The sequence below is a fragment of the Panthera tigris genome, chromosome A1, assembly GCF_018350195.1.
Source record: "Panthera tigris isolate Pti1 chromosome A1, P.tigris_Pti1_mat1.1, whole genome shotgun sequence".
NCBI lineage: Eukaryota > Metazoa > Chordata > Mammalia > Carnivora > Felidae > Panthera > Panthera tigris.
In genome coordinates this window covers 161,084,274-161,112,001 of record NC_056660.1, presented here as the reverse complement: position 1 = coordinate 161,112,001, position 27,728 = coordinate 161,084,274, and the positions used below count along the sequence as shown (strand labels likewise).

The window sequence follows — 27,728 nt, the reverse complement described above, 5'->3', positions numbered from 1 at the left end:
CAGGAGGGCGACCTGACTTCCTTCTGGCACGCTGCGTTCTCCCCGGGTTGTGTGACTTGCTATTGCTTGCGTGCGCGGGTGTGTGTGTGTGTGTGTGTGTGTGTGTACACGGCTGCGAGCTTGTGAGCTTCCTCTCCCGGCACAGTGCAGGCAGCGCCGGCGACGTTACTCTCCAAGCAGCCGACAGCAACGCGAGGCAACCGCAGCCTCCGCCCCCTCAGTCTGGTGATTGGCTGGTTTTGCTCATCATTTCCCTGCTAGGAAAAGGGAAGGGCCAGTGACGCCCCCGAACCCAGCTGCAGAAGCGGCCGCCACCTCCGATGCACAAGGTGTCTCATCTGAGAAGAAACCTGAGCCCCAGGGAGGAGGCGCGGAGCGACCGGGGCAGGGCTGGCGCGAACCAGGAGGCAGAGCGCTGGGCAGCGCTCAAGGACCAGCGGGAGCTCGGCCGCGGAGGACCCTTGCGACCCGCTCCTGAGATCCCGGCTCCACACTCTCCTCGAATTTTACAGATTTCCCCCGGCGACTGTATCTCCCCAAAACGGAGCCTTTATCCCAAGAGAAGGTGAGGGAGCTGGGGCAACCAGGACTTTCCCGGGCACCCAAGATGCGCTCCATTAGGAAGAGGTGGACGATCTGCACGATAAGTCTGCTCCTGATCTTTTATAAGACAAAAGAAATAGCAAGAACTGAGGAGCACCAGGAGACGCAACTCATCGGGTAAATGCAAAGCTTCATTTCAGGATATAATAATAATAATAATAATAATAATAATAATAAAGTCAAGCCATAAATGAAATGTGAATATAGACGGGAGAGTGAGGGTTGGGAGAGTGTGTGTGTTCATAATGAGCTTTTGTGCGTTTAGTCTCATGAATTAAATAACAAAGGCTGTTGTTGAGGTGTGTGTGCTTCTCCCCGGCGTGCTCTCAGTAGGAGTTCAACTTGCCCTGTGTGGTGATGGTGGCAGTTGTGTTCGCGCCGGGGCTCGCACGCCCAAGGAGAAGTCACTGCAGAAGTGTCAACAAAGAACGTGTGCCTTTGTCCTTTTAATCCCTGGGCAGAACTCAGGAGAGGTGTCTTTATTTCCCATGTGGCTGTCCTTCTTTTTCTGCCCATCACTCTAAGGAGATACTGGAGAGAGCCTGGCTTCCTCAAAGACTGAAGTTAAAGCCCAGAGAGCAGGAGATGTGTCTCCACTGATTCTTTACTCTTCTTTTCGTTGGGTAGATCTGTGTATCGTTTGAATTAGAAACTCCAGTACAACCAAGAATTCTTCCCTATTTGCTCTTCTGTGGCAAAACGCATGGGCGTCATGGTTACAGTTTTAGCAACTGGGTACTGTAGATTCTCACAGACTATATTTCTGCTATTTCTTTAGTTTGTCTAAATGAGTTCAGAAGCTTCCCCCACCCCAGTAAGTTCTCTAAATATCGCACTTCCTTCCTCCCTTCCCCTGGCTTCTGTTTCTTTGAAGTTTACCCAGGAGGTGGCTGCAACTTCGTGTTGCTTACATATCTTGGAAGCGTTTTCTGAGGATGTGACCCTGGTTGTCAACACTGTTCAAAGTCCTGTTTCGGAAATCCTCCCTTATCCGGAGGCGTCCGCTATCGGAAACTCCACGCTGGCAGAGATGCCAGCCTGATTTTTATGTTCCCTGACAGTTATTAAAACGAAGATAGAGTCTTTGCGTGTGTGTGCGCGTGTGTGTGTGCGCGCGTGTGTGTGTGTGTGTGGACTGCTAAAAGGTGCACGCACGCGCGCGCGTACACACACACGCACACACACACACACACACACACACACACAAACTTCATGCACTCCATTTAATATTCCTGCTCCTCCCTAAGTAATGAGTGTTTAAGTGAGCAAGATGCAGGCTTATACTTAAAGAAAGAATCTTCTGTTCGATCGGAAACTAAGATAGCAGAAGTACAGTCGAAAGGGACTGGAAGGGAATGAGAAAGCTGACGGGCTGGATGGTCGTTATGCATCACAAATCTGTAAAAGGTCTATTCTGGGGAAGAGAAGAAAAGCCTAACTATATGAGGTCGTTTACATAGGGAGTGGGTGGGTTGAAAACGCCGCCTAGCTCAATTGTCAGGAAAGCAGGACTTTGGGCGGGGACGTGGGCATCTCGGGCAGACTTGTGCTTCCCAGGCAGACAAAGGGGTCTTAGGGAAGGTGATAAACGGCGCGCGGGGGAGAGGTGGAGAGGCGGAGGCTGGGCGTCGGGGGGGTCGAGGCTCTTTGTTCCCTTCCGGGCTGGTGGGCTCCGAACAGACGCGTGAGCCCAGACAAAGCCGCCAAGCCTCGCCAGGACTCTGAGGGTTCAGGCCCTCTGCTCGCTGACGAGCAGGAGGGGGAGGACGCGTGAGGCGAGAAGAGGCGCCCCATGCTGCCCAGGCGCCCTCTCCGGGCCTCCCTAAACCGCCGCCAGAATGGGGAAGCGCACCCCGAGTCCCGCCGAGGGAAATGACCGACCTGGGACACTCCACATTTCCCGGGCAGCATTCCTCCTTGGCCCTTTCCTGGGCGCCGCCGGCCAGTGGGCACCGCACAGGACGCCGACGAGGGGCAGGGGGCGCAGGTAGGGGTGCCGCGCTTGGGCTAGCCCGGCTGGGTTTCGCTGGCCCCCTCTTGGGGCGGAGCTGCGGTCGCTCCCCTGCTGCTCCGAGAAAGCGTGAGGCGAGCGCGTGAGTTAATCAAACAGGAAGCGAGGTGCGCACCGGTATTCTCCCCTCCTCCGCGAGAGCTGGCAGCGGGGGTGCAAGAATGAGTGGGGCGGCAGGGGAAAGCCTTTAATGCAGGAAGCCGGTCTCCTCTTGGAAAAAAAAAAAATCACTTTTATGGCTCAGTCGGCAACCGGACTCCTCCTCCTTAATTAAAACCCGCAATTACGGCGGTGCGGGGGCAGGGCCGAGAGGCTGGCGCCGGCGCCGCGCCTGCACTCCTGCCCTGCAGCGCCCCGGCCGCGGCGGCCGCTGCCCTGACGCCCTAGAGTTGGCGCTGCCGGGAGAATGCGGGCACAGCCAGTCCCGCTGAGCGCTCTTGCCCTTCTCCGTCAAGATGAAACGTTCGGTGGAAAAGCTTGTGATAACTAGCTCATGATTTCGTTTTAACTTCCCAACAGTGCTTCTAGTGGAGGAGTTGACTCACCCAACGATCTAATGATCTCTGTGACTCTATTTCTAACCTAAGCCACTTACAGGGTCTATTTTTAAGATGAGTGAACTAGAGTGGAGATTTAGCCCAGAGCCCCGACTGATATTCAAAAGTCAGGTTAACGGGCAGTCTGCCCTTTGGGAGGCACTGCGTGACTTTGAGAGTGGGCAGTACATTCAATTAAGGGCCTTTCGTAATCCTTGTACCTTAGGGAACCACCCCTCACCACCAAGAAAACACCCTCCTATTTAGCTTCCCTGCCACCATTTGCAGTAGGCAGACCTTTTCTTTATTACACGCCCCCTTCTCTTACCTGGAGGTCCCATCTGGAGTCAGCGCAGCGTTGTTCTTACATACAACATTGAGCGGTCATTCCATGCAGAAGGAAAGAGAACACCAGCACAACTTTCCTGCCTACCATCCACATTCTCATATCCCCAGAGGAATACTAGAAGCATGGATTTTGTAAGGAATTCTTTGAGAATAGGTCAAGTAATTATTGGAAATTTAACCTTTCATGCAAACAAAACATATCAATTGCCTGGTATGATGACTAGTTAGTAAAGTTTAACTCAAAAGGCATGGGGCTATAAAGTGGTTTATTCTTGACGGACATTTTTTTTTTTTAATGGGAAAAATGGCACTTACTTCACAATTGGCCCATGATTTCACTTGCTTTCTGTGATTTGGAGGTATAATTGGAAATGTGTTAACTGAAGGGTCCTACAGGTAAAAACATGTGGGTGTGCTCATTTAATAAGATAATGTATTTGAAAGAGTGGCGTACACTTTAATATCATACAAATACTTGTTTTGATTGTGACTTCTTAAAATTTCCACGTACTGTGTTCCTAGTTGACCGCAAATGACACTAACTTAATTTTCTTATCATCTAGAGATTTCCTTTTGGCCCATGTATGTTAGACTGTCTCACTAAATGATCGCCCACCCATATTAATAATGAAACATGATAATATTGACAGTGGAAATAAGCATTCATAGAATATTTACCATTGTCAGCAAAGTTGGTTCCAGTTAGTTCTAGGGTAGAACACACTAATAAATCAAGAAACCCAGAATCTGCACTTTACATGCTTTATTTGGAATTCTACTAAAACCTTAAGCAGTAGGTAAGGTAGTACCTCTCATCTTTATTTTTAGTTGTTTGATACTTAGGGAATGAAAACACAAAATTGCCTGCTGTTTTTATTCAGGCTTACTTTTGTGTAAGTTCTTTTCTTTTGAATGACTTTTATAATTTTGTATTAAGGAGGACATTTAACCTAATCTGTGGGGAGCACATTTACTCCAAAGCCAAGTTATGAGGACTTTTCAGTAGGGTTGAATGAAGGTCTTTTGGGACCTAATCTCAAAAAACAAAAAAATTAATCATATTTGTCATATACTGCAGAGTTAATAGAATAAGTTGTAGGGATGCCTGGCAACTCATATTTTGAAGAGAAAAATATTTGTAAAAACTGGTGACGTAACTAATGATCAGTTTCCATTACTACTTTCATACAGACGATCTTGTAAGTAGGTTTTTCTTAGCTCAATATAAGCAGGAATACTTTATAATATCTGTTGCTTTATGCTGCATTATTTCCTTAATGTGTTTTGTGATTTTTCTCTTTAGAGGTATATGTTGAATCTTCCTGAACATAGCCCTATGCAAAAGATATTTTCAGTGTGCTGTTTAGTAATCATGTTTGATCTGGAATGAAACACTAGTAGAGGGTAGCAACATCCTTCATGCCTTGCATTGAAGGAAAAGCCTTTTTAAGACAGAATACTACCAAGGTCACAAATGAAACATCCCTTGGGACCCATCTAACTTTGTACAAAGAGATTTGCTCCAGAGCCTCAGATTGCACTAAGCCTAGGCTTCTTACACAGAAATTCCATCGACCTCAAGAAGTGGGACTGGTTGTAGCTATTTTCATTTAAAGTTCTTTCCAGGAATAAAGCTGAATTTTGGCTTATCACCAGTTCAATGAAAACTATTCAAAGAGCAGAGCAATGTGGTTGTATTTCATTAGTATAAAACTGATTTAAACTTTTAAATTACTTTTTTTTAATCCTACAGGTTCTGAAAAAGACTCCATACAACTAGGTACATCACAGCAATTATTTTGCCATGCAAAATGTACCTTTAGCTACATGTCAATGAAACAATCTTCCACAGATATTTAAAAATGCCTACCCATTTATATATTTTTACTTCTCCTATGAAGGTTTATCGGGGGTAAAAACAATTGTTATAATTATAGCAATCTCTGGTTAGAAAAAGATGATATTAACAAGCCAGTTAATGAGAGAAAGAGTGGCAAAAAATCCCTAGCCTTAAAAATGGTGAGAGTTTGTGCCCATATTCTTGAAAGTATACTTCCTAAAGTGTGAAGGTTAACTTCTGTATATATCCATATTCTCATTCAAATACAGTTATTATCGTTAAACATATAACATAAAAATTGACTTCTGGGCCTTTGAGTAGTAAATTGCACCCCATGTTTCCTAGCATCTTTTTAAATTTTTTTAAAGTTTATTTATTTATTTTGAGAGAGACAGAGAGCAAGAGGGGGAGAGGCAAAGATAGAGAATCCCAAGCAGCTCCACACCATCAGCACAGAGCCCAATGCGGACTTAATCCCACGAACTGTGAGATCATGACCTGAGCCAAAACCAAGACTCAGATGCTTAACCAGCTAAGCCACCCAGTCACCCCTATTTCCTAGTATCTTAAATGACCTCTTTAAAATGATTATTGTTAGCTAAGAATAGGCATGCAAGTGCATCATTTTCATCAGCAGCATAGTTTAAAATATTGATTTTTATAGAATTCTAAATTTCACAGGGAGTAGATGCATGTGATACTTTGAGTTACTTCAGACTGGAACTACATGTTTAAAAAAGAATGCAAACCAAAATACCAAACTATAAGCCTCTAATTACAGAATTCATCTAACAGCTGTTACACAGGCAATGTTTCCATTGATAGTGGGAGAGGATTGCCTACTAATAAATACAGATTTAAACTTTTTGACTGAACAAATAATCGCCTAACTTTTTAACTATATTTTTGAGATCTAAAAAAAAGTAAAAGGTAACATGTAAAGAAATGAATGCAGATACTGAAAGGGCTATACAATAAACAGGTAGGATTTTGTTTCTCTGAGTCTCAGTTTATAGCTGCTATAAAGTGCCATGAAAATAGTCTTTTGAACAATAAACTGGTTCTGTTTTAACTGTTCTAATGACACAAATACTTTCACGGGTATCTGTCACTATCAGCACTACCACCAGCACCGACCGTGCCACATTATGTACTTGCCTGACAATATTGACCGAAATGGGTAGCACAGTTGTTTTGTGTGTGTGTGTGTGTGGGTGTGTGTGTGTGTGTGTGTACATGTGTGTATAATGTAATAGAAAGTACCAGTAAAAATGGCTAGTGAATAAGTTTTCTTTCTCCTTATTATAATCCCTGTCTCCCTACCACCAACAATTATCAGGAAAGTGTCTCATTGTTGAGATGATTTGAGACTCAATGTAATTTTAGAAATTAGCACGTCAATAATGCTTTATAAGTTACTTTCACATACAGACTCCCACTGTCACAAATTCATTGCATATTAGATAATGTTATTGCAATTTTCAAGAACAAGCAAGGCCGCTGTGGCCTAGAAAGAGAATATTGTCCAAGGACATATAGGCTAGCAAGTGAAAGAATCACCAACATGTCCAGATCACCTGGTATTCCAAGGTCTTCTTACCCCCAAAAAAATTTCTTTCCATTGTGTCTGTAGGCCTTCTGTGGAAACAAAATTACAATCTTGAGAGTCACAATTATACAGATGCAGGAGAATTGGCCAAACTTCCTGTTTCTATTGTCTAAACACAACAGGGAGGGGTGACAGAGTTTGAAACGGATTTTTTTTTCTTTAAACACCACAAAAGACTTTATAGGCAAACTGTTTTTATTTCAAAAAGAATAAGTGTAAATGATTACCCTGATAAAGTCATATTCTCTTAATTCTTGTAGTACCATTCAGCAATGTCATATTTCTAACATGTAGAAAAAAGTTGTATCGACAATTTGTTACCAGTAATCTAAGTCAAATTATGTATTATGCTGCTTAGATAAAATGTTTCTTACTTTCACATAACTGGCATTTTTGTTTTGTTTCAGAGATGGTGAACTGTGTTTGAGTCGATCACTTGTCAATAGTTCTGATAAAATCATTCGAAAGGCTGGCTCTTCAATCTTCCAGCACTCTGTAGAAGGTTGGAAAATCAATTCCTCTTTGGTGCTGGAAATAAGGTGGGTTTCTTTAATAAGCCATAATAAATTTCACATCATGTTCTTGAATACATTGGGCTTGGCAAACTTATATTGAATGCTTGATTTATAGTTTAAGTATGAATACTTTAATAAAAGAGTGAACCAGCTCTACTTAATGTTGATCAATGAAGGATATGAAGCCATAAAACTGAAATCATTATGCAGTCAGAAATTTAAGGATGAATGTGTGAGTTTTGAATATACTGTCTCTATTTTAATGGAATAAAATATTCAACAGAATACTAATATTTAATAGGCTTTTCTTTTTTTTATTCTATTAGTCAGGGTGGACATATATTTTGAAACCTACCTTTAACTTCCTTATAAGTTTTTCCCTATCTTGTGTTTTTGCACACTGGATGAAAGGACAGCCTATGCAATTCCTATTTTGCTGACTATTATAAGTAAATTTGCTTTACCCTATGAATAGATATTTCTATGTGAGCCCCTGTAATAAGAGTCTCATTTATCTATTTATCTATGAATAGATATTTCTATGTGAGTCCCTGTAATAAGATTATATCCTAAATTGGCAAAAGTCAGAAAGTACATTTTCTAGAGTACGGGTTTATTCTTTACTTTTTATTCTTTATAAGATTTTGGCATTTTACCTGAAACAAGCTCATGAAATCAATCTCAGTGCCTGCATATATCTATTATATCTTATTTTCTTCTAGTATAATCCTATAACTAATAAGAAGTTTAGGGCCAGACCTTCCTAAGCATGGAGGAAGCAAGCAGATCATGTGTCTTTACAACTACATAGCTATATTGGTTGGTATGTTTAAATCAGAGCATTTCAGTAAATCAAACTCGTTTTAAAAGTTTCAAAGAAATATCCTTTACATGATAAAATAATTGCATTTTTATATTGGCAAAATGCTAATTATTCAATGATTGGATATTCCTGCACAGATTTTGTAAGACTAGGTTAGTGGTTAAGAGGATAAGCCATTGATCTGTTTGTTGGGTTTCTATCTACTTGCTTCTTGGATCATACCAACATATAATATAGATTATGACCAACTTGAAGGAAGAGTCTACTATACTCATCTGTAGAGTATGCATAACAATTCTTAAAATGAGTTGTAGCAAAGACACTACATGTTGAAATATACTTGGAAGATTGTCTGGAAATTTCTTTAAAAGATGGGTGCCAGGGAAATGTAGGAATCATTAGACTACTTTGCTTGAAGCTTTGGAAGTATAAGGAGAGGGAAACAGAAATGAAATCATGGCAATATCAAATAGTGTATGCTTGGTTGCTTTTAGTTTAGGGGAAGTTTTGTATATTTGTGGGCAGATAATAAGAATGAGGAGATGAGTAGAATCTGATGACAGTTTATAAGTTGGTGTCTTCTGGGTAGAATATGGTCAGCAAGCAAGATTTATTTCAACTGTATAAATAAAAACCCTCAAAACCAATATTAAAATTAGGAGATTCCTTATAAAAGCACAGATTTTCATATACTCTTGAGAAAAGGAAAAATTGGATGACTGGGCCTGTATTCCTCCTGAGAACTAGTTTCTGAGGCCAACTGTAGCCATGATCTCTGCAGTTCAACATTTTTACACCTGGGGTTCATTTCTTTATTGATACATATCTAGTATCTTCCTCACTATCTCACACCCCTATACACACATTTAAATTAAAAACCCTGAAAAGGATAATTATATGAGGAAAAAGCAACAGAATATGGGACTACATAGGGTCATAAATACAGGTGTGTTTTAGTTTAGAACAGAATAAGGATTACTACTTCTTGGAAGTAGATTGGGAAAACAGAAATATGGGTGATTTAAAAAGGAAATATTTAATCTATAGGTGTCCCAAAAAGAACTCTCAAACTGAAAGATTGGGCAAGAAGGGAGCCAATTAGGTAAGGATATACAGATCAAGTAAAGAAAAGTAGTGGAGGGGCGCCTGGGTGGCTTGGTCGGTTGGGCGTCCGACTTCAGCTCAGGTCATGATCTCGCGGTCCCTGAGTTCGAGCCGCGCGTCGGGGTCTGTGCTGACAGCTCAGAGCCTGGAGCCTGTTTCAGATTCTGTGTCTCCCTCTCTCTCTGCCCCTCCCCTGTTCATGCTCTGTCTCTCTCTGTCTCAAAAATAAATAAACGTTAAAAAAAAAAATTAAAAAAAAAGAAAAGAAAAGTAGTGGAAGAAAGTAAAGTAAAATAAGAAATTTTAATAGTTTAATGTATCTAAGTATGCTAAATAACATATCAGATAAGGTAAAGTCTAATAAGTAAATTCAATAAGTAATTAGCAATAGTTTAATTAATATATGTGGCCATGCCTTTCTAGTATCTATACAAAAATGAATACTATAGATCCCCATGAGGATAAAGAGATACATTTTGCCATTTTTAAGATATTCAAACTAAGGGTATTAACCATAAATTGAGTGAAGAAATTCATTATTATAATTTTACCGTTTAATGAAGATTGTGTTCATATCTTTGAAGGCGATTAATCTGTTTTCAGTTATAACAGATGATAATATGTATGAAATGTTAGTACTCTTTTCATATGATTCTCCGTAACAGATAAAGAAGTAAACAATAAAACATTGAGCAAATATTGAATAATACATACAAAGTTGTCACTTCCTTACAAGGAAATAATCTGTAAAACCATTATTGTACAACATGCAAACAGTTCATAAAAATTAAAATTGACTATAGTAGCAGTAACTAGTGAGTATTAATCAATTTGACACCTGTAATAAAAAATTCAGACTATGAAAATGTCTGGTTGTTAGCTGAGTTTTGTTTTTCTTAAGTTGTACAAGAAACTAACCATAAACTATTTTGGATTATTAAATTTCTTTATTTCTTCCCTGCATGTATAACATTTATGAAGAACCATATTACTTGGTGTCTGTGAGTGGGTATGGACATATTTTACAAGTGTTTTTAAAATTCTACTTTGAAGTTTTGATTAGGATATTACAACTAATCATTTTTGATCTTACATAATTAAACCATGCTTACAAATCTTTCTAACTTTAAAAATCTCATTACATTTATAATGCTCTTGTGACATTCCTAATAAATTATTTATCTATTTGCATTAACATGTGAAGCAGTCACTAAAGATAAATTGTTTTTCCCTACATTAGTAGACATGATTTTCTTTCTTATTACTAATTTTTCCAGCCATATATATATATATATATTCTGCTACTTTCATAAGCACATTAAGAATTGATTTATATATGTTCATCAAACAACTGTACCTCTGGGGAGTTTTCTAAGAGAGATGGCTCCACCTTCATTGTACTTTGAAAATTCATCAGTATTTAGAAGAGTTTATACATTCCACAGCTAATTTCACATTTAAAATAATTACTTTGGTTAAGGACTTGATTTCATTGGTAGTTGTTTGTTCTTTGTTAGCGTAAGCCAAGAAATGATACATTTAAGATACATCAGGTGTTTGTGAGTAAATCCATAAACATTGTACTGAGAGATTATTTGATCGTGTCCGACACTGATGACTTGACCATTTTTTACATCTTTGGGTTGTTTTTTTTCCCCTCATTTTTCATAGGTTGAATAGAAACCTAAAGAATTACAATACCAAATGTGGACATATAGAGAGGTACAAGGTCAGCAACTTATCGGGAAAGATTAAAAACATCATGATTAGTTTGAAATAATATTTTCAACTCTTAGCATTGTCAGACATCAAGGTTTTTAAAAAGGTCAAGCTTGCAGGTTAACTAAACATAATTGCACATTTATATATGCTTACCTATCAAAAATAATTCACTGTTGCATGCATTCATTTACTTTAGAGCAAAGTCCACATAAAATTCTTCTACATACTTTGTTCAGTAAGTAACCAGAGGAGCACATTTTGGGTCACACAGCTTGTTTGTTGCTCAAACTTCAAAGCTAGTTCTGTCCAACTGGTACCAGATCTCTTATTATTAAAACAATTTGTGGGGGGGGGGGGGGACTCTATTTTCATACTAAAAATGTAGTCTTTATGGAATACACATAGTGGAGGGTTCTTTTGCTCCAAAATAATAAAATATAGTATTAATTCATATTGCTAAATGCTGTGCCAAATAATCAAATGACCATCTGAGGTGTAAATTAAGCTAAAAAAATGCTTTTCTTCAAGCATTTTGAGACAATTTTGCCTGGCTCTGGAGGATTTTTCTTTGATGCTAGAATATCTTTCTGTATCAGTTGGGACCCTAAGCTCAGAAGTCCTATAACAAGCTAATTATGTTCTTTCAGTGCTTTGAAAAACATTGCCTTGTGAAAATAATCTTTGAGACAAAAATTTGTGTGTTCTCTCTGCATTTTTGTAGGCATAATGAAACACTTGGCATTTCTTAGCCTTTTAATTTTTTTAATAAACCACATTAGTACAATTGATTCAATTCAGTGATTTTTGGTTAAAGTCAAAAGTTTACAAAAACTGATTCTTTTTATAACCTAATTTGCTTCTCAACTTGTGATGTGTTCCAGCTGTAAGATTCGTCTCAACAATAATCTCTGATGGAGTCAACAGTGTCATTTAGATTAAATTTTAGTTGCCACAGCACGTATGCTTGTTGTTGACAAGAAACCTACAGAGAAGAAAGAGTGGCACCTGGTGATAGGTTAGCTATATTTAACATTACACAAGTGAAAACAATGTTTAGTAAATTAACTCTCTGGAACTCTGCAGCTGCTATTTCAAGTGATGTGTGTTGTTGAAAGGGAAGTTCTAGTTGAAAATTCAGTTGAAAAGTTTCTGTATAGAATCTATTCCTGTCAGTTTAACAGTCTCAACCAGCCTTTCAGTTTAAACCAGGATTGCCTAACAAAACATAATCTTTATGACTAAGATTTTTAGTCTCACTGAAAGTGAAACATATTTTCAGACTCCTTCAGTTATCTTTATCATCAAAACAGTTACTGAATTTAGGTTTTTGCTTCAAAAGTTACATTATGGCCACAAAACGACAGTTGAAGACCTGTCAGGAATCTTTTCTGTTGTTGCTCTATTCAGTCACATGCAGAAAACATGACCCCTTGTTTTAAGTATCTGGTAATAACTTGACCGCATATTAAGAAAAAGTATTAGGAATAATTTGTCTCTCTCCTGCTGAAATCATTTTGTTGAATCTGCTGTTTTCATGCATGTCAATTATCTGAGCAAAAGCATGTATGTTCTTGGTGATAAAGTGTTGTTTCAGTTCAGCATAAGAATTTTTCATGCTTCCAATGGCATTTAGTTAATTATACTTAGGCATTAGTTTTTTTCTTTTTTTTCAGAGATTTACAGTCTGAATAACAACTAGATTTAGCAAATCTACAGAACTTTTTATAGTCCATTACATCTATAATCTAAAAAAAAAATGCCTATAGCGTGCTAGGGAGAAAAACATAACCTTTCCATACTGTTTGCAAAAAAAAAAAAAAAAAAGAAGTTATTAAGCATTGAAGTCACGATATTATTCACTCATAATAATTATTTTCAATTTTTCTTGGATCCTACACCAGGATTCTGAGCTAAAATAATGTTCCATGCATAGATGTAAGCCCTAAAATAGAAAAGTTTAGTTCAATATTAGAAAAAGGACATACAGCAGACATTCAAGGTTTCCTTTCCCCCTTTTCCCAGTTTAAAAAAAGCAAATAAGGACACCTGGGTGGCTCAGTCGTTTACCTCCCACTCTTGATTTCGGGTTGGTTCATGATCTCACGGTTAGTGAGTTCGATCCCCACATTGGGCTCTGTGCTGTTAGCACGGAGACTGCTTGGGATTCTGTCTTCCCTCTCTCTCTCTCTCTGTGCCTTGTGTGCATGCTCTGTCTCTCTCTTTCAAAATAAATAAGTAAACATGGGGCGCCTGGGTAACTCAGTCTGTTAAGTGTTGTACTTTGGCTCACTCAGATTGTACTTTGGCTCAGGTCACATCTCACAATTCATGGTTTTCAGCCTCCGTGTCAGGGTCTGTACTGACAGTGCAGAGCCTGCTTCAGATTCTCTCTCTGCCCCTCACTTCCTTCCTCTCCCTCTCTCTCTCTCAAAAATAAATAAACATTAAGAAAAAGAAAATAAATAAATAAACATTAAAAAAATAAAATGAATAAAAAGACAAATACTATACTAACAAAATAAACAATTGTTCAGCCTATACAAGAGCATTGGAAGAACACATAGTATTATCTGCATTTAATAATTATGTCATGTATCTCAAGTGTTAGACAATGTGTTATATTTTGAAATTTCTCTGAACTCTTATTATTCGTTTTTAATATCAATTTTCCCTAAAAGTGAACAAATTAAAGATGTTCTATTATACTGAGGAATGTGAAAGACCTGTGTTTAAAATATTTTGCAGTGCTCAGGGTTGGGCTGGCTGGAAACGCGTATTGAGCTTTTCTGTGTATGTAGCAAACTGTGTCCAAATACAGTAGCTTTGTGCCCTGAAAAAAAAAATAAAGAATAAAACATTTTGCTGCGAAGTCTCTATAACACAGCAACGGTGCTGTTAATTGGAAAGTCCCCATCAGTTGACAAGAACGTAAGTGGTAACTTTTTCTTGAGTAAAGGGATTTTGCTTTTTGGATTTCCCAGTTAAAGAGTCTTCTTTCAAATCTTGTTCTCTGGTCTATTTACTTCACTTTTGAAACACTTCACCACTTGTGAGTTACATCTTCACATATCTACAACATCCCCTTTAAATTATGTTCAAAGGAAAATGATAATCTAGTTTGGTGATTTGACCACATCCGTGCAGTTTTTATTTTAGAGCCAGCCTTGTCATTTTCACAGGAAATGAGAATTTTTTTTTGAAATACAGGTGTCAGGCATTACTAAAACTTTTCTCTAAACAAACAAATGTCAGTAAGTATGTACAAAAGTTTCTATGGATTGCTGTTCTTGGTGATAGTTAACTTTTGTGAAGAATTATATGTTCTTAACATAATGAAAGACTTCTTAATTTTTTGTAATTCATATACCCTATAGTTGCTGATTTCACTAGCAATTGTCTTCACATATAATCTGTACTTAGTTAAGATGAACTGTTATGGTGCTTGATAGCATTTTTATTAATTTTTAAATTTCATTGATAGGGCATTTATAAAGGTTTTTCCTGTATAAATTCTAATTATGAACCTGATATTCTGATTGGAGCAAAAATTCAAAAAATATTTTCTTTTCCAGAGAATTAATGGTTATATCCCTTGTGTATCAAACCTGGCCAAAGTTTTCAGTCAACTGGTTTTCTAATAAGACATTAAACTGGCACCTATTTAAAGCAAACCAAAGTAAAACAAAAAGGAAGATTTGAGTTAGTTATTTTTCATCCCTCCTTGCTATTCATGCTTCTGGCTTGTAAGTGTGATATGGAGAATTGCCCTTTTGGTTGAGTAGTGGGAGGAGATCACATTGTGCTCAGTAATAAAATTTACAAATGTGTTAGAGCTTAAACCGTAACAGCACTAAAGGAAAACATGTCTGTCATATCTTAAATGTTATAATAATGGCATTGTTTTTAGCACTCTGAGAATACAAGCTTATAATAAGAGCACTTCAGTAAATTATATCCAACTTCCAATCTTGGAGAGAGTTTCTCAGATTGCTTCTGGCTGGTATATGTTTGGTAGCTTGAGGATTAAGTGATCTCAGACGTCTGTAGGCAGGCTTATCATTTCTTTAGAAATAAAATTCCCTCAAAAACATGCTAGACTCCTGGGCCATTTCCTTATAGTTAATTCCTTGTATAAATAACCACACCCAGAGATTTCTTCTGAACAGTTCAGCCTCTGACTCTTCTCTAATTATTCTAGCTTCACCATCCTTTCCTTCAATTTCCCTCCCAAGTCATTTGAATCTATAAATTTGGTGGGAAGGCAATGACTCTTGCTCCTGGGATGGCTCTGATTTATAGTTGTGTCTTTTGATAATTGGGGTATTTGAAACATTTTGGAGGTCCCAATTACCAAACTCACACAGTTTACATACAGGTCATTGCCATTTCCATCTCAACTTGCCACTTGGCTGACTTTGTCTTAGTGCCTTCCTAAAAGGAGCAACCAACATAAAACAACATGAAACACTTTTTAACCATTTTTCCAAGAGCAACAGGCTTATTACATATAGGATATAACTCCCAGGTTACTGCAGATAAGAGTTTTGATTATATCAAAAGCCAGCTATACCTTTATTTTTTTATCGTCTAACTTAGGATATACATATTTGTTTATACAGCACCTTTGAATCTGTTATAAATTTCTTTATTTGGTATGGAATAGGCTAAGCTTCCATAATACAAAAGAGAAACCTTAAAATACAGTGGATCAAACAAGTTGAGATTTTATTTCTCTCTTGTATAGCCACGCACATGATCCACCCATATCCCATGTAAGAAAACTAACTCGCATGACCAAACCCATCTGCGCTTGGGTTTGTAAACTTGGAAATGTTTTAGCTGAGGATTCTTATGCCTGAGCAAAACTTAGAAAATTCAAATACTAAAAGCAAGATAGCAAGGAAGATCACTAAGGAACTATTAGCTATCTCTGCCATGCATAGTGAGTTATTTTATCTATCCATTTTTTTTCCTCTAATGTACCCATCTTTCTTCCTGGATTCTTGAAAGAAAACTTTCATACAGTGTAGTTTTAACCCTTCTACAAATAATTATAATATATACATGATTTGAGTTAATGTATAGTTTTATTGGGAAGTTTAATCCTTTTAATACAGTTAAGTAAGGTATAATTCCAAACCATTTTAAGTTATTTCTATTTACCTTAACTACAGAACACAAAACAAAACAATATGACTATAGAAAATTAACTAAAGCTAGCAGAATATGTAGTTAGGCAAAGTCAAGTCACAGCATTTTTGTTTTATTTAATAAAATTTTCTTTTTGGCCTTTTTCAAATTTTTATTTAAATTCTAGTTAACATATAGTGTAATATAGGTTTCAGGAGTAGAATTTAGTGATTTATCACTTACATGTAACACCCAGTACTCATCCCAACAAGTGGCCTCCTTAATACCCATCACCCATTTAGCCAATCCCCCACCTACCTTTATTCCAGCAACCCTCAGTTTGTTTTCTATAGTTAAAAAAGAGCCTCGTATGGTTTACCTCCCTCTTTTCTTGTTTCCATCCCCCCATGTTCATCTGTTTTGTTTCTTAAATTCCACATGTGAGTGAAATCATACGGTATTTGTCTTTCTTTGACTGACTTGCTTCGCTTAGCATAATACACTGTAGCTCCAACCACATTGTTGCCAATGGCAAGATTTCATTCTTTTTGATGGCTGAGTAATATTCCACTGCATATAAGTGCCACATCTTTGTTATCCATTCATCAATTGAGGGACATTTGGGCTCTTTCCATAATTTGGCTATTGTTGATAATGCTGCTATAGACATTGGGGTACATGTGTCCCTTCAAATTAGTATTTTTGTATCCTTTAGGTAAAACCTAGTTGTGCAATTGCTGGATTATAGGGTAGTTGTACTTTTAACTTTCTGAGGAAACTCCCTTTTGTTTTCCAGAGTGCCTGCAGCAGAATAAATTATTTTTTCTATATCTTTTGATAGATGGGGACCTTTTTTCACTCTATAAATAGATGTGTATACTATATTTATTTGACAAATCATTGAGAATGTATGTGCAAATGATTTTTTAAGGACAAATTCAATTTCAATAGAATTCACTTATTTGGTTGTTTTAATTACCACCTGACAATTTAAGATTAGTAATTTACCAATTTATATTTTATTACCCGTTACTTTGTGCATATCACCAGTTCTCGGCTATGTTGTTATTAATGGAAGACTTTGTATTTGACATATAGGAAGAACATTCTTCGTTTCCTAGATGCAGAACGAGATGTCTCAGTGGTCAAGAGCAGTTTTAAGCCTGGTGATGTCATACACTATGTACTCGACAGGCGTCGGACACTAAATATTTCTCAGGATCTTCACAGCCTCCTACCTGAAGTGTCACCAATGAAAAATCGCAGATTTAAGACCTGTGCAGTTGTTGGAAATTCTGGCATTCTGCTTGATAGTGAATGTGGAAAGGAGATTGACAGTCACAACTTTGTAATAAGGTGAGCTTTCTTTTGTTCCTAAAGATTGTAATTTCTTCAAAGATGTTTTACTAAGGAATAGAAAACTGACAGAAGAGTGTAAGTCTAGTATCAATATTAAGGATTATTGAAAAATCAAACAAATATTTATGTATGCTTTGTTTTTCTGCATAGTTTCCAAATTTACATTTACCCTGGAAAATGAAGTTAAAATTATTGTGTCATTGAAAGAAAAGGTGATCTTATTGTAGCAGTGTCACACCAGCTTTTTTTTTTGCCAGTTGACAATTTTATTAGATTTAATACACAGAAACTGACTTTTGTTAATCATTTTCCTTGATATCAATTAATTTAATGTTAATTAATTAATTCACTAATATAAATAATAGTTAATTATTGGTTAATTAGTCGTTAATTTTATAATCCTTTTTATATATAAGAAATTATATTTATTTATTCATAAAGATTATGAACATCTATGTAATGATGTAATAGATGTAAGCAATTTTACACTTATAATGACAATTATTTAGCAGATTCTAAGAACATAACAAGTTTATAAAGCAAATTTTCAAAAAGTACATAAGCAAGGTTACATTTGATATCTTTCACCAAATTGCCTTCATTACAGTACTCTATATATTTGTGTATGTTAGTATGCTTTAGTTTTTGAGTTTTCTCACATAATTAAACATCCCTGTTTTTCATTGATGGTGAGCAGATGTTTGATGAGTCATGTGTTTGGTTAACCTTAGGTGAACCAAATGGGATTGTGATGACATCATAGGTACTGGTTTTTAATTTCCAATTCATGCATCTGAACATATTTGTTGGCTTGTTTTAGTTGTTCAGAAAAAATTTTCTGAATGAATGAAGTATGTATGTTTAAATATGAAATAGCTCAATGTCAACATAGGAAAGCATACCAATTTTCTATGTTGAAAACCTAAAGTTATGCTGGAATTCAGCCTGTAAAAGTATAGATTTTGAAAGATAAAAGTATAGATATTTCTTTGAAATATAGCCTTAAAAATAAATATAATTATATAAATATTAATCATAAATTGGCAGCAATGTTTTCATAAAGTAATAATGGCCATGAAAAATCATAATAGCACACTATCAGGTGAATACATTTCATAACAATGAATAGAACTACAAACATTTTACTTTATTATCTTACTTTTTCTCAATTGGATGCATGGTCAAAGATTGATTGGATTGAGGGGGAGAAAAAACTCTGTCAACATGTAGATATACAAACAAAAATGTATCCAAAGAGGAGGTAAAAAAAATTTAATAAGGGAAAGAAAAATTGGAAATTTAAATTGGGAAAGAAAAAGGGAAATTTAAATTGGAAGTGGAGGTAATGAGCTACAACCACTGAAGTCTGTGTGAAGTATGGTTGTGAAGAAGAAACTAAGGCTTCTAGAATTTCTAAAGAGACTGAAAATCAGAGGACAGGAATAATAAAGAAATAAAGATTTATAGCATAAGTGGAAATTGTTGCAATGTAAAGAGAAGAATTTTCAAGTTTGGTTAATACTGGAGGAATACAGGATCACCTGTGACTGAAATCCTTGTTCTTACATCCCTCTAAGCTTTAGCACTGGGATCTATATAACTTATTAGGTTCAGCCTCACCTTTGATTGAAATTAAGACTGTTGTCTTAACACCTCTGCCAGTTCATATAATTGCCACTTCTTTCTTATAGTGAAAATGATTGAGTATTCTAGCAACTTTGAAGTCTATAGTACAGTATTGTTCACTATAATCATGGTGCTGTGCATTGTATCTCCAGAACTTTATTATCTCCTTGTTGCAAGTCACTTATTGGTTTTGAGCATTTGCAAATGGGGGAGTGATTTTAGGAACAGAACTTCATGAGGTTAATTATACTTTTCTGAGCTATGATTATTTTAATATTTATTTATTTATATATTTATTTTTGAGAGAGAGAGAGAGAGAGGCACAGGGAGAGAGAAAGAGCGAGAGCGAGAGCGAGAGAGAGAGAGAGAGAGAGAGAGAGAATCTTAAGCAGGCTCCACTCTCAGCATGGAGCCTGATGTGGGGCTCAATCTCAGGACCCTGAGATCATGACCTGAGTTGAATTCAAGAGTCAGATGCTTAACCAACTGAGCTGCCCAGGTGCCCCGCTATTTTATTTTTAAAATTTATTTTACAAGAGCAAAATAATGACCAATTCTATAAGCTTATAACTGTGTTATGGAGTTACCAAGAAGTGTAAAAAAATTAGGATAATGATCTTAATGAAGGCATGAAAATTATCACTATAATTATTTTTATTTTCTTCTCCTACCCCGAAGTTTTTACTAGTTTCCAAAAATAGAAGTTGGAATATTCTAGATAATAGTATGTACTAGGGCAATGCAGCCCTGGATTAGGTTTCTGGTTTTATAAGGAAAACTTTAGCCAAAGTCCACTTATGATTGGAAAGAAATAATCTCTGCAGGAAAACAATCTTGGTTGTGTAATAATAGCTGTTTGGAGAATTCATTCCTTTGAGTCTCATGGACGCAATAGTTTTCAATGACATATCACTAAACCAAACTTCAATCTTTCCTAAAGCTCTTGCCTTTCTCATGGAGTTCTGCCACATCATCTATGTGCCAAATACCTTTTCCTTCTCTGAGTATGTGTGTCTTTTTTTTTTTTTTTACTGTACATATGTTTCTTTTACTCTAGAATACCACAAAGGACTTTTGCTTTAAAACTCAATGGGAGACTCATTCCTTGAATTAGTTTTCTATCCATATCAAGCTGGTTGAAGTTGTTACAAATTTTGGTAACAATCTTTAGAATCTTTCAAATATCTCACCTTCCTAGATACCTACTGCACATATATTTGCATATCTACAGATGGTGTTGGTCATTTGATTGCATGCATAGCCTGTGTTCCCAGGTTCTTTATTTGTTTCCCACTTTTCCTGTTAGTAAGTTTGTTAAGAGAGAGATAAATTATGCCTGGTCTGCTTGCAGAGGGCACTGATTAGTTCAGTGACTCTTCAAAGATCACATACATAGAAGTATTATGTTCAACTTAACCTCAAGCTTTATAAACCAAATATTATTTTTAGATAAAATCTTCAGTTGACATTAATTAAATTTTAAGCTTCACTTTTAGTTTTTTTCAGAAAGACTTTAAAGAAATAAAATGCTTTTTTTTGTTTAATGATGTATAAGTGTATTATTATATGGCAACAGGAATCTCTTGTTCTAAGCTGTTGTCCTATTGGGGGGAGGAGGGTATATGGTGCATACACGTGGCATCATTGACCTGTGAAGTATAATTTTGAAGAATATTATTTTTTATTATTTTATTTTATTATTATTATTTTTTAACGTGTATTCATTTTTGAGAGACAGAGGTAGAGCGCAAGTTGGGGAGGGGCAGAGAGAGAGGGAGACACAGCATCCAAAGCAGGCTCCAGGCTCTGAGCGGTCAGCACAGAGCCCGATGTGGAGCTCGAACCCAGCACCCATGAGATCATGACCTGAGCCAAAGTCAGCCGCTCAACCGACCTGAGCCACCCAGGTACCCCAGAAAATGTTATTTTTAATACCACACATAAGTATTTTAAAATTAGCCTGTGAAAAGTGACCATTTGTATGTTTGCCCGTATAGTGGTAGTTGTACATAAATACAAAGACACACACATTGTCATACCTTTCTTGTCTTAAAAGAAATATTCCCTTAAACAAAAACAAAAACAAACAAACAAACAAAAAAAAAACCAAAATACTCCCTTAGTGGAAGTTTGTATCATCACTTAACTAATTAAATTAAATGATGGTTTCAGTGGGATATTACACAAAGTAAAAGCCCTGGTCTTTGTGATGCTTCAAGTAAAAAAAAAAAAAAAAAAAGGAAAATCAATTAAAGCCTAGTTTGGATTCCCTAATGCCTGACTAGATATGGAATTTATGTATAAAATCTATGTCTCATATTTACATGTACTTAAGTAACAGGAAAATGCACTTAAATAACAGATTCCACATATAAATGATATCATACAGTATTTGTGTTTCTCTTATTTCACTTAGTATAATACCTTCAATTTCAATCCACGTTGTCACAAATGGCAGGAAAGGAAATATTTTAATATTATTCATTACATCTACTTCTTCAGATCTAAGCATTTTGAATACTCTGGATTTGTTATCTTGAAACCATAAGAAACTATGACTTTCTCTTATGTGCCTCTGCATCCATAGAGTTGGCACAGACCAGGATCTATACAAAAGAATTCTATGGGATGTATGATTTTATCTCCAATATTTTCTTTTCCTGTCTGGGATAACTCTTCTTCTCTTCAAATAAAATCTATATCTATGGCATTTTTAAGTGAAGAGAAGTATAATTTTAGGCTTAATGATAGCTTTGTTTTATTAATTAATAAAAAGACATTCCAAATATTCAGTGGGCTACTGTTACACTGCTAACATCATTTTAAAAGATGTCTGTAGACAAAAGAAGGAAAAATATATGTGATTTTAAAATTGTGAAACACTCCTTTGTACCAGTATTTATAGAACCAGTAAATTTAGAGGTTTCCACAAATAATTCTCTAAAATTCCCCATCCAGGTGCCACATTAACTATAATTCTACTCATCGAACATATGTGTTTGGTATGATGCTAATTGTCATGTAAAATGAAAATGTGTTAAAAAGTAAACTGTAATTATTTTCTCAAAAGTATCAGTAACTTACTACCTTAGTTTATTCATACAACAAACCTGTTGTGGCCAACCATGCCACTCAGGCCAGTCTTGAGTGGAGCACAGTTATAGAAATGATTACCTATACATTCCTTCTTGCATTCCTTCTGTGTGGGGTCAGAAATAATCCCTGAAATGAGACATCTCTAAACACACATGGTAAATTTAAAATATTTGTCTGTGGTCAGCTCCATTAGTTCAAGTTGTGCAGAACAATACAACATATTTGAAAGAGAATAAGGTATGCTTCCTATACTGAGTGAGACTGTTCAAACTCAGAATTTTATGTGAAGTCTTTGATATATTGAAATATTCCATAAGAATTCTAGATAGGTGACTAACCTTTAGATATCACATACAATACATTATAAGAAGATATCATAGAGCATTACAAGGCATTAGTATAGTGCCACAAACTGTCTCACAGCCCAACATACACTAAACAGAACATACCAAACAGCTACACAACTTATAGAAATAACCAAGCCTTCAATAGACTCAATCACTTTCACAAGATATGGAACAATATTCAACTCAGTCTAAAGGGCATGGTGACTTCTACTATAGTTATACTGTAAGGTAGTTGGACCCACTTTTAGACTTTATGTACAATCTATGGAACAATCCTAATAGTACTTTCTCTGAGCCAAATTTAATTTTGATAGCTCTTTAATATCACATGAAGAAGAATAATGATATCACTAGAACCTTCATCATTAAGTTTAAAAAACTGGTAAGCATTAAATAAATTATCCTATTGATATTATTTTTTTATATTTTTTCTTTGGGTGGCCTGACATATGCTAAATATTGGAGAGAGAATCAACACTGCACAGGAAAACCATTGCCCAGTATAGAATTCAGGAGTACAAGCCGAGTTCATTGTAGATGATATTGAAAGAAGGTATATGCTTTCTATGCTTTTGTTTTTTTAATTTAGAAGCTGAGATCATTGTATAAAGTATTTATCTTTACTTAAGGTATTACAATTTACCTACTCACAGAGCCCACAGAGTGATAGAATTGCCTCTACAAAATCTCTGCCCCGTTCATTCCACACATACATATCTAAAAGTATGCTGTAAAATTTCAAGAATTTCAAGAATTAGAAGACAGTATGTATCATTTTATATCATCATAGGCAAAGGAAAACAGGTTTATAAAGCTACTTTTACACAATCTGTTTAAAAGTATCTTTTAAGTCTTTTTTTTTAACTTCATGTAGTTGTAAAATTATTATAACATTGTATATTTTAAAGTATATAACTATTTAGTGGTGAAAATTGCTTTGGATTTTGCAATATTTAAAGTGCTTTTAAATTTTCCTTCAGTTATTTTTTTAAGTTTTTCACATAATTTACACCCCTGTGAACTTACAAAACAGTACATTCCAATATTTGTCTTTACTCAAGAATTTCATGAACTTAGTAGTTTTCTGATGACAACAGAAATTTCAAATAATTCTTAATATTGATACTGAGAGATGGTGGAGAACAAATCCTCAGTCCATCTACCCTATTCTTCTCACCTCACCTAGGTGTGGGAAAGCGCTGGTGTATTCTTTCCTTTTCCTTCAATATCTGGGGATTGAAGGAAATGTCAGGCAACCTGTCCCTACTGGGTTTTTATAGAAGGGAGACTGTGTCCAGTCTGATAAAATAAATATGCTCTGCTCTGTACCACTTTGACATCATGTGGAAGACTCTGAGAGAGGAGTAAATTAACAGTTGCAAACAGCAACTGATATTTTTGACCATCATATGCTGCTCTTCACTGTGCTTAAACAGAGATGCTAGGAATAGCAAGTAAGAGTGAAGTGATTAAGAAATGGTTAACTGAGGGCTGTAAAACACCTTTTGTTCTGTTCGGGCTCGTTGGAATTTCAAATTTAATTTTGTTTATTTATTCCTTTCCTTGTACCTCTTTTTTCTCCATTTTATACTGCCCCCATCTTCCCTCCAGTCTAGACAACTATCTTGTATTTGCTCAGTTTCTCCTTTGTTAATCATCATCCTTGGTTCCTGACGTGCTCAACCAACTCTCTCCTAATTTCCTCTTGGTTCATTTTTTTCCTTAAAATATAAAATCAGCAATGAGAGGTCAGTTAAAATTATCTATCTATCTATCTATCTATCTATCTATCTACCTATCTATCTACCTATCTACCTACCTACCTACATATATTTATACATACATATTTATATAAGTAAATCCTTGCTGTTCAAATTGTACTTCTGAACTACCAATGCTGTCATTACCTGGAAGCGTGTTAGAAATACAGAATTTCAGAATTTGCAGCAGACCTGTTGAGTCAGAATGTGCATTTGGTCACAGTGCTCAGGTGGTTCTTATGTGCTTTAAGGTTTGAGATGTATTGGACATCTCAGTATATGTAGACACTAAGCTCTAGGTAAGCTGGAACTCCCAATATGTCTAATTTATTTAGCCTGTATCTTCACGATCTAGCACCAAAATTGATATACTGAAGTATATGCTATATATTTATTGAATGAAAGAATTAATGTAGGACTTAAGAAAAATACAGTTTGTGTTCATGTATTGTTGTCTTAGAGCTCATACAACACTGGATTTCAAAATTAGTATGTTAAGAGGAGTCATATATAAGTAAAAGTCATTGAAACACTTACAATTAAGAAGAAAATACAGAAATATGAAGGATAGTATAGTGAAATATCCTAGATGTCAAAAAGCTGGGTTCCTGCTAATAGAAGCATAATATTAAACAAATGTCTAATTTTTCCACTGTTCAGTGATAATAATAATATATGCCTATCATTTCAAAGTGTTTTTATAGTGTCAGCTGGGAAATATAGTAAAGAAATGCAAAAACTATAAAAATAATTAATGATGAATGATACTAAAACACATCATGTTTAAGTGTTGTAGTTGAAAATTAAATTTGTCAGTGCATTTCCCAATAGACATGGACATTGACTAGAAATGCAAATTCTCATTGTCTGATATATACAGGAAGATAAACTTTCTCCAAATTCATCAAATATGTATATAGTTGACACTGAATAACATAAATATGAAAGGCAAAGACACAGACAGGAACACTTCTTAGATAGGAGCATCTGTAAAATCTGAGTACATAATATTAGAAATAATTGTAGTGAAGATACATATTTCTTCAGGAAACTGAGGCAATCAGATAAAAATGTTTTACTTTATGATGATCTAGTTTCCTAAAGGAAGGGATAATATGTCTTTAAAAAAGAACAAGATGGAGGAATTTATTCCCCTTGACTGATACAATGCATTTTCATAACCTAGTCAGTTCTTGATTCTCCACTAGTGGGTAATTTATGGCAAACTTTAAATCATCCTCTTGCCCTTCTATGCATGTAACTCTTACAGCAAAATAGACTCTTTTCTGGGAGAGAAAAATATTTCTGCTTTTCTCAATGTTCATGAAAATGGCCTTAATTCTTTCCCCTCCACCTTCACAGAGAATATGTTTGTCCTTAACTCAAATGTGTTAACTGCAAACAGCTAAGTTTCTGGTAATGAGTCAGGTCCAAGGCATTGGAAAGACTTAAAAACTTTTTTTTTTTTTTATCAAGAGTGCCTGGGTGACTTAGTCAGTTAAGAGTCCGACTTTGGCTTGGGTCATGATTTGGTGGTTCGTGTGTTGAAGCCTCACATTGGACTCTATGCTGACAGCACATAATTTACTACAGCTCAGAGCCTGGAGCCTACTTCAGATTCTGTCTCCCTCTCTCTCTGCCCCTCCCCACTCATGCTCTGTCTCTGTCTCTCTCTCTCAAAAATAAATAAACTTTAAGACATTCTTTTTGATTAAAATAACCACTTTATATTTTATATTTTAGGGATAGTTCCATTGCATATGCAATATTTACTCCATATATTTCCTACCATATTTTTACTTAATATTTTATTCATATTTTTGATCTTGAAATTTTATAGTTTTTACAAAACTAATTATCTTTATGATTTCTATTGATTTAATCATACAATTCATGTTCTGGGTAGAGAGCAGAATTTCCATTTTATATAATTATTTATGAATTTTAAAATTTAACATAAAACCAAATATGGACTTCATTGTGGATTGTGATCTGAGGTGAAAGTCTGACTTTTTTTTTTTCCTAACGACATCATTCCTTGGATAAAAAGACTTTATCTAGAAGAGATCATTTTTTTAATGGAAATGACAATGATTAACTATTTTAAGTTTTAGAAATTTGACTTACAATGCATAGCCCATTTTCTAAAAACACATTATTATAAACAGATACAATTTTTCATCCATCAGTCTGGCAAGGACTTTTAAAACTCTTCATATTCAGTGCGAAGTTGTGTTGATACTGGAACTCCTGTGAAATGCTTTCAAGTACATAAATTGATACAATTACTTGAAAAAATCAGCTTGATAATGTCTACCAAAACTTACAAATAGTGTATTCCTTTATTTACTATTTGCAGTTGTAGGAATCTATCCAAACATAAACAATTGCTTGAGTATCAAGGAATTGTATAACATGTATGCATGAAAAAAAGCATAAGTCAATCATGGTACATCTAGATGATTTGTCGTTCCACAAGTGGAAAACAGGAATCTAAGGCAAAGAGACCAGTAAGCATAAAGACAAATACTTTCCATGATCTTCGGTTAGGTAGAGGTTTTTGGGACCATTGAACTATTAGGTTCAAAATGAGAAACAATGTGGAAGAGGAAATTGTCCAGGTATGTTGGGCTTATAAGATGAAGGATCATTATACCCTATTAAGGATTTACATAGCATCCTGTAGTTCAAGAAATTTCCTTAGAGTTTGTTGGTTTGTTTTTTCTTGTGTGGGTTTTATTGTTGTTGTAAGCAGAAGTGGGATATACTTTGAGGTATATAAGCATAGCATATTTACAGATTAAAGGACCATGATAATAAATAAATCAAAGATAAAAACAGGAAGAGAACTGAATAAGGAAGTTACTAGAGGAGGCAAAATGTGATTAAATCCAACTCATAGGACAAAGAAAGTTGATATAATTCATATTAATATAAACTGTTGTGGAGATTATCATTTCCTGATATGAGTTGAGCATTAGCAAATGGACAGTTGATCAGTCCTTCTATAGATTTTCAAAATATGGCTTCAGTTTTGGGTTTAAAGTATTTGTTATTTTTCAACTAGCAAACTCATCTGTAATAGACTTAGGCCCAAAATATCTACTCCAAAATCAAATACAAACTTTCAGCACCTATTGTTTCAAGTGATGCATAGCATAGCTTTGATCTTTCTTATAATTTATTCATTAACACCTTCATTTTTTTATCTGCCTACTTAACAGGAAGTGGAGATACAAAAATGGGGAGTAAGTCTCTAAGTTTGAGGTGATTACAGTCCAGTGTAGGAAATAAAGTAA

General features: G+C 35.8%; 1 protein-coding gene across 1 annotated transcript in view; it reads left to right on the top strand.

Moving 5' to 3' along the window:
- Positions 1-238: 238 nt before the first annotated feature.
- The window catches only part of ST8SIA4 (ST8 alpha-N-acetyl-neuraminide alpha-2,8-sialyltransferase 4), a 99,573-nt gene continuing 72,083 nt past the window's right edge, over positions 239-27,728 (top strand). The window contains 5 exon segments of the mRNA XM_007078889.3: positions 239-440; positions 442-528; positions 530-720; positions 7,355-7,486; positions 17,340-17,597. Coding sequence (XP_007078951.1) covers positions 321-440; positions 442-528; positions 530-720; positions 7,355-7,486; positions 17,340-17,597 — 788 coding nt within the window. The 5' untranslated portion in view covers positions 239-320.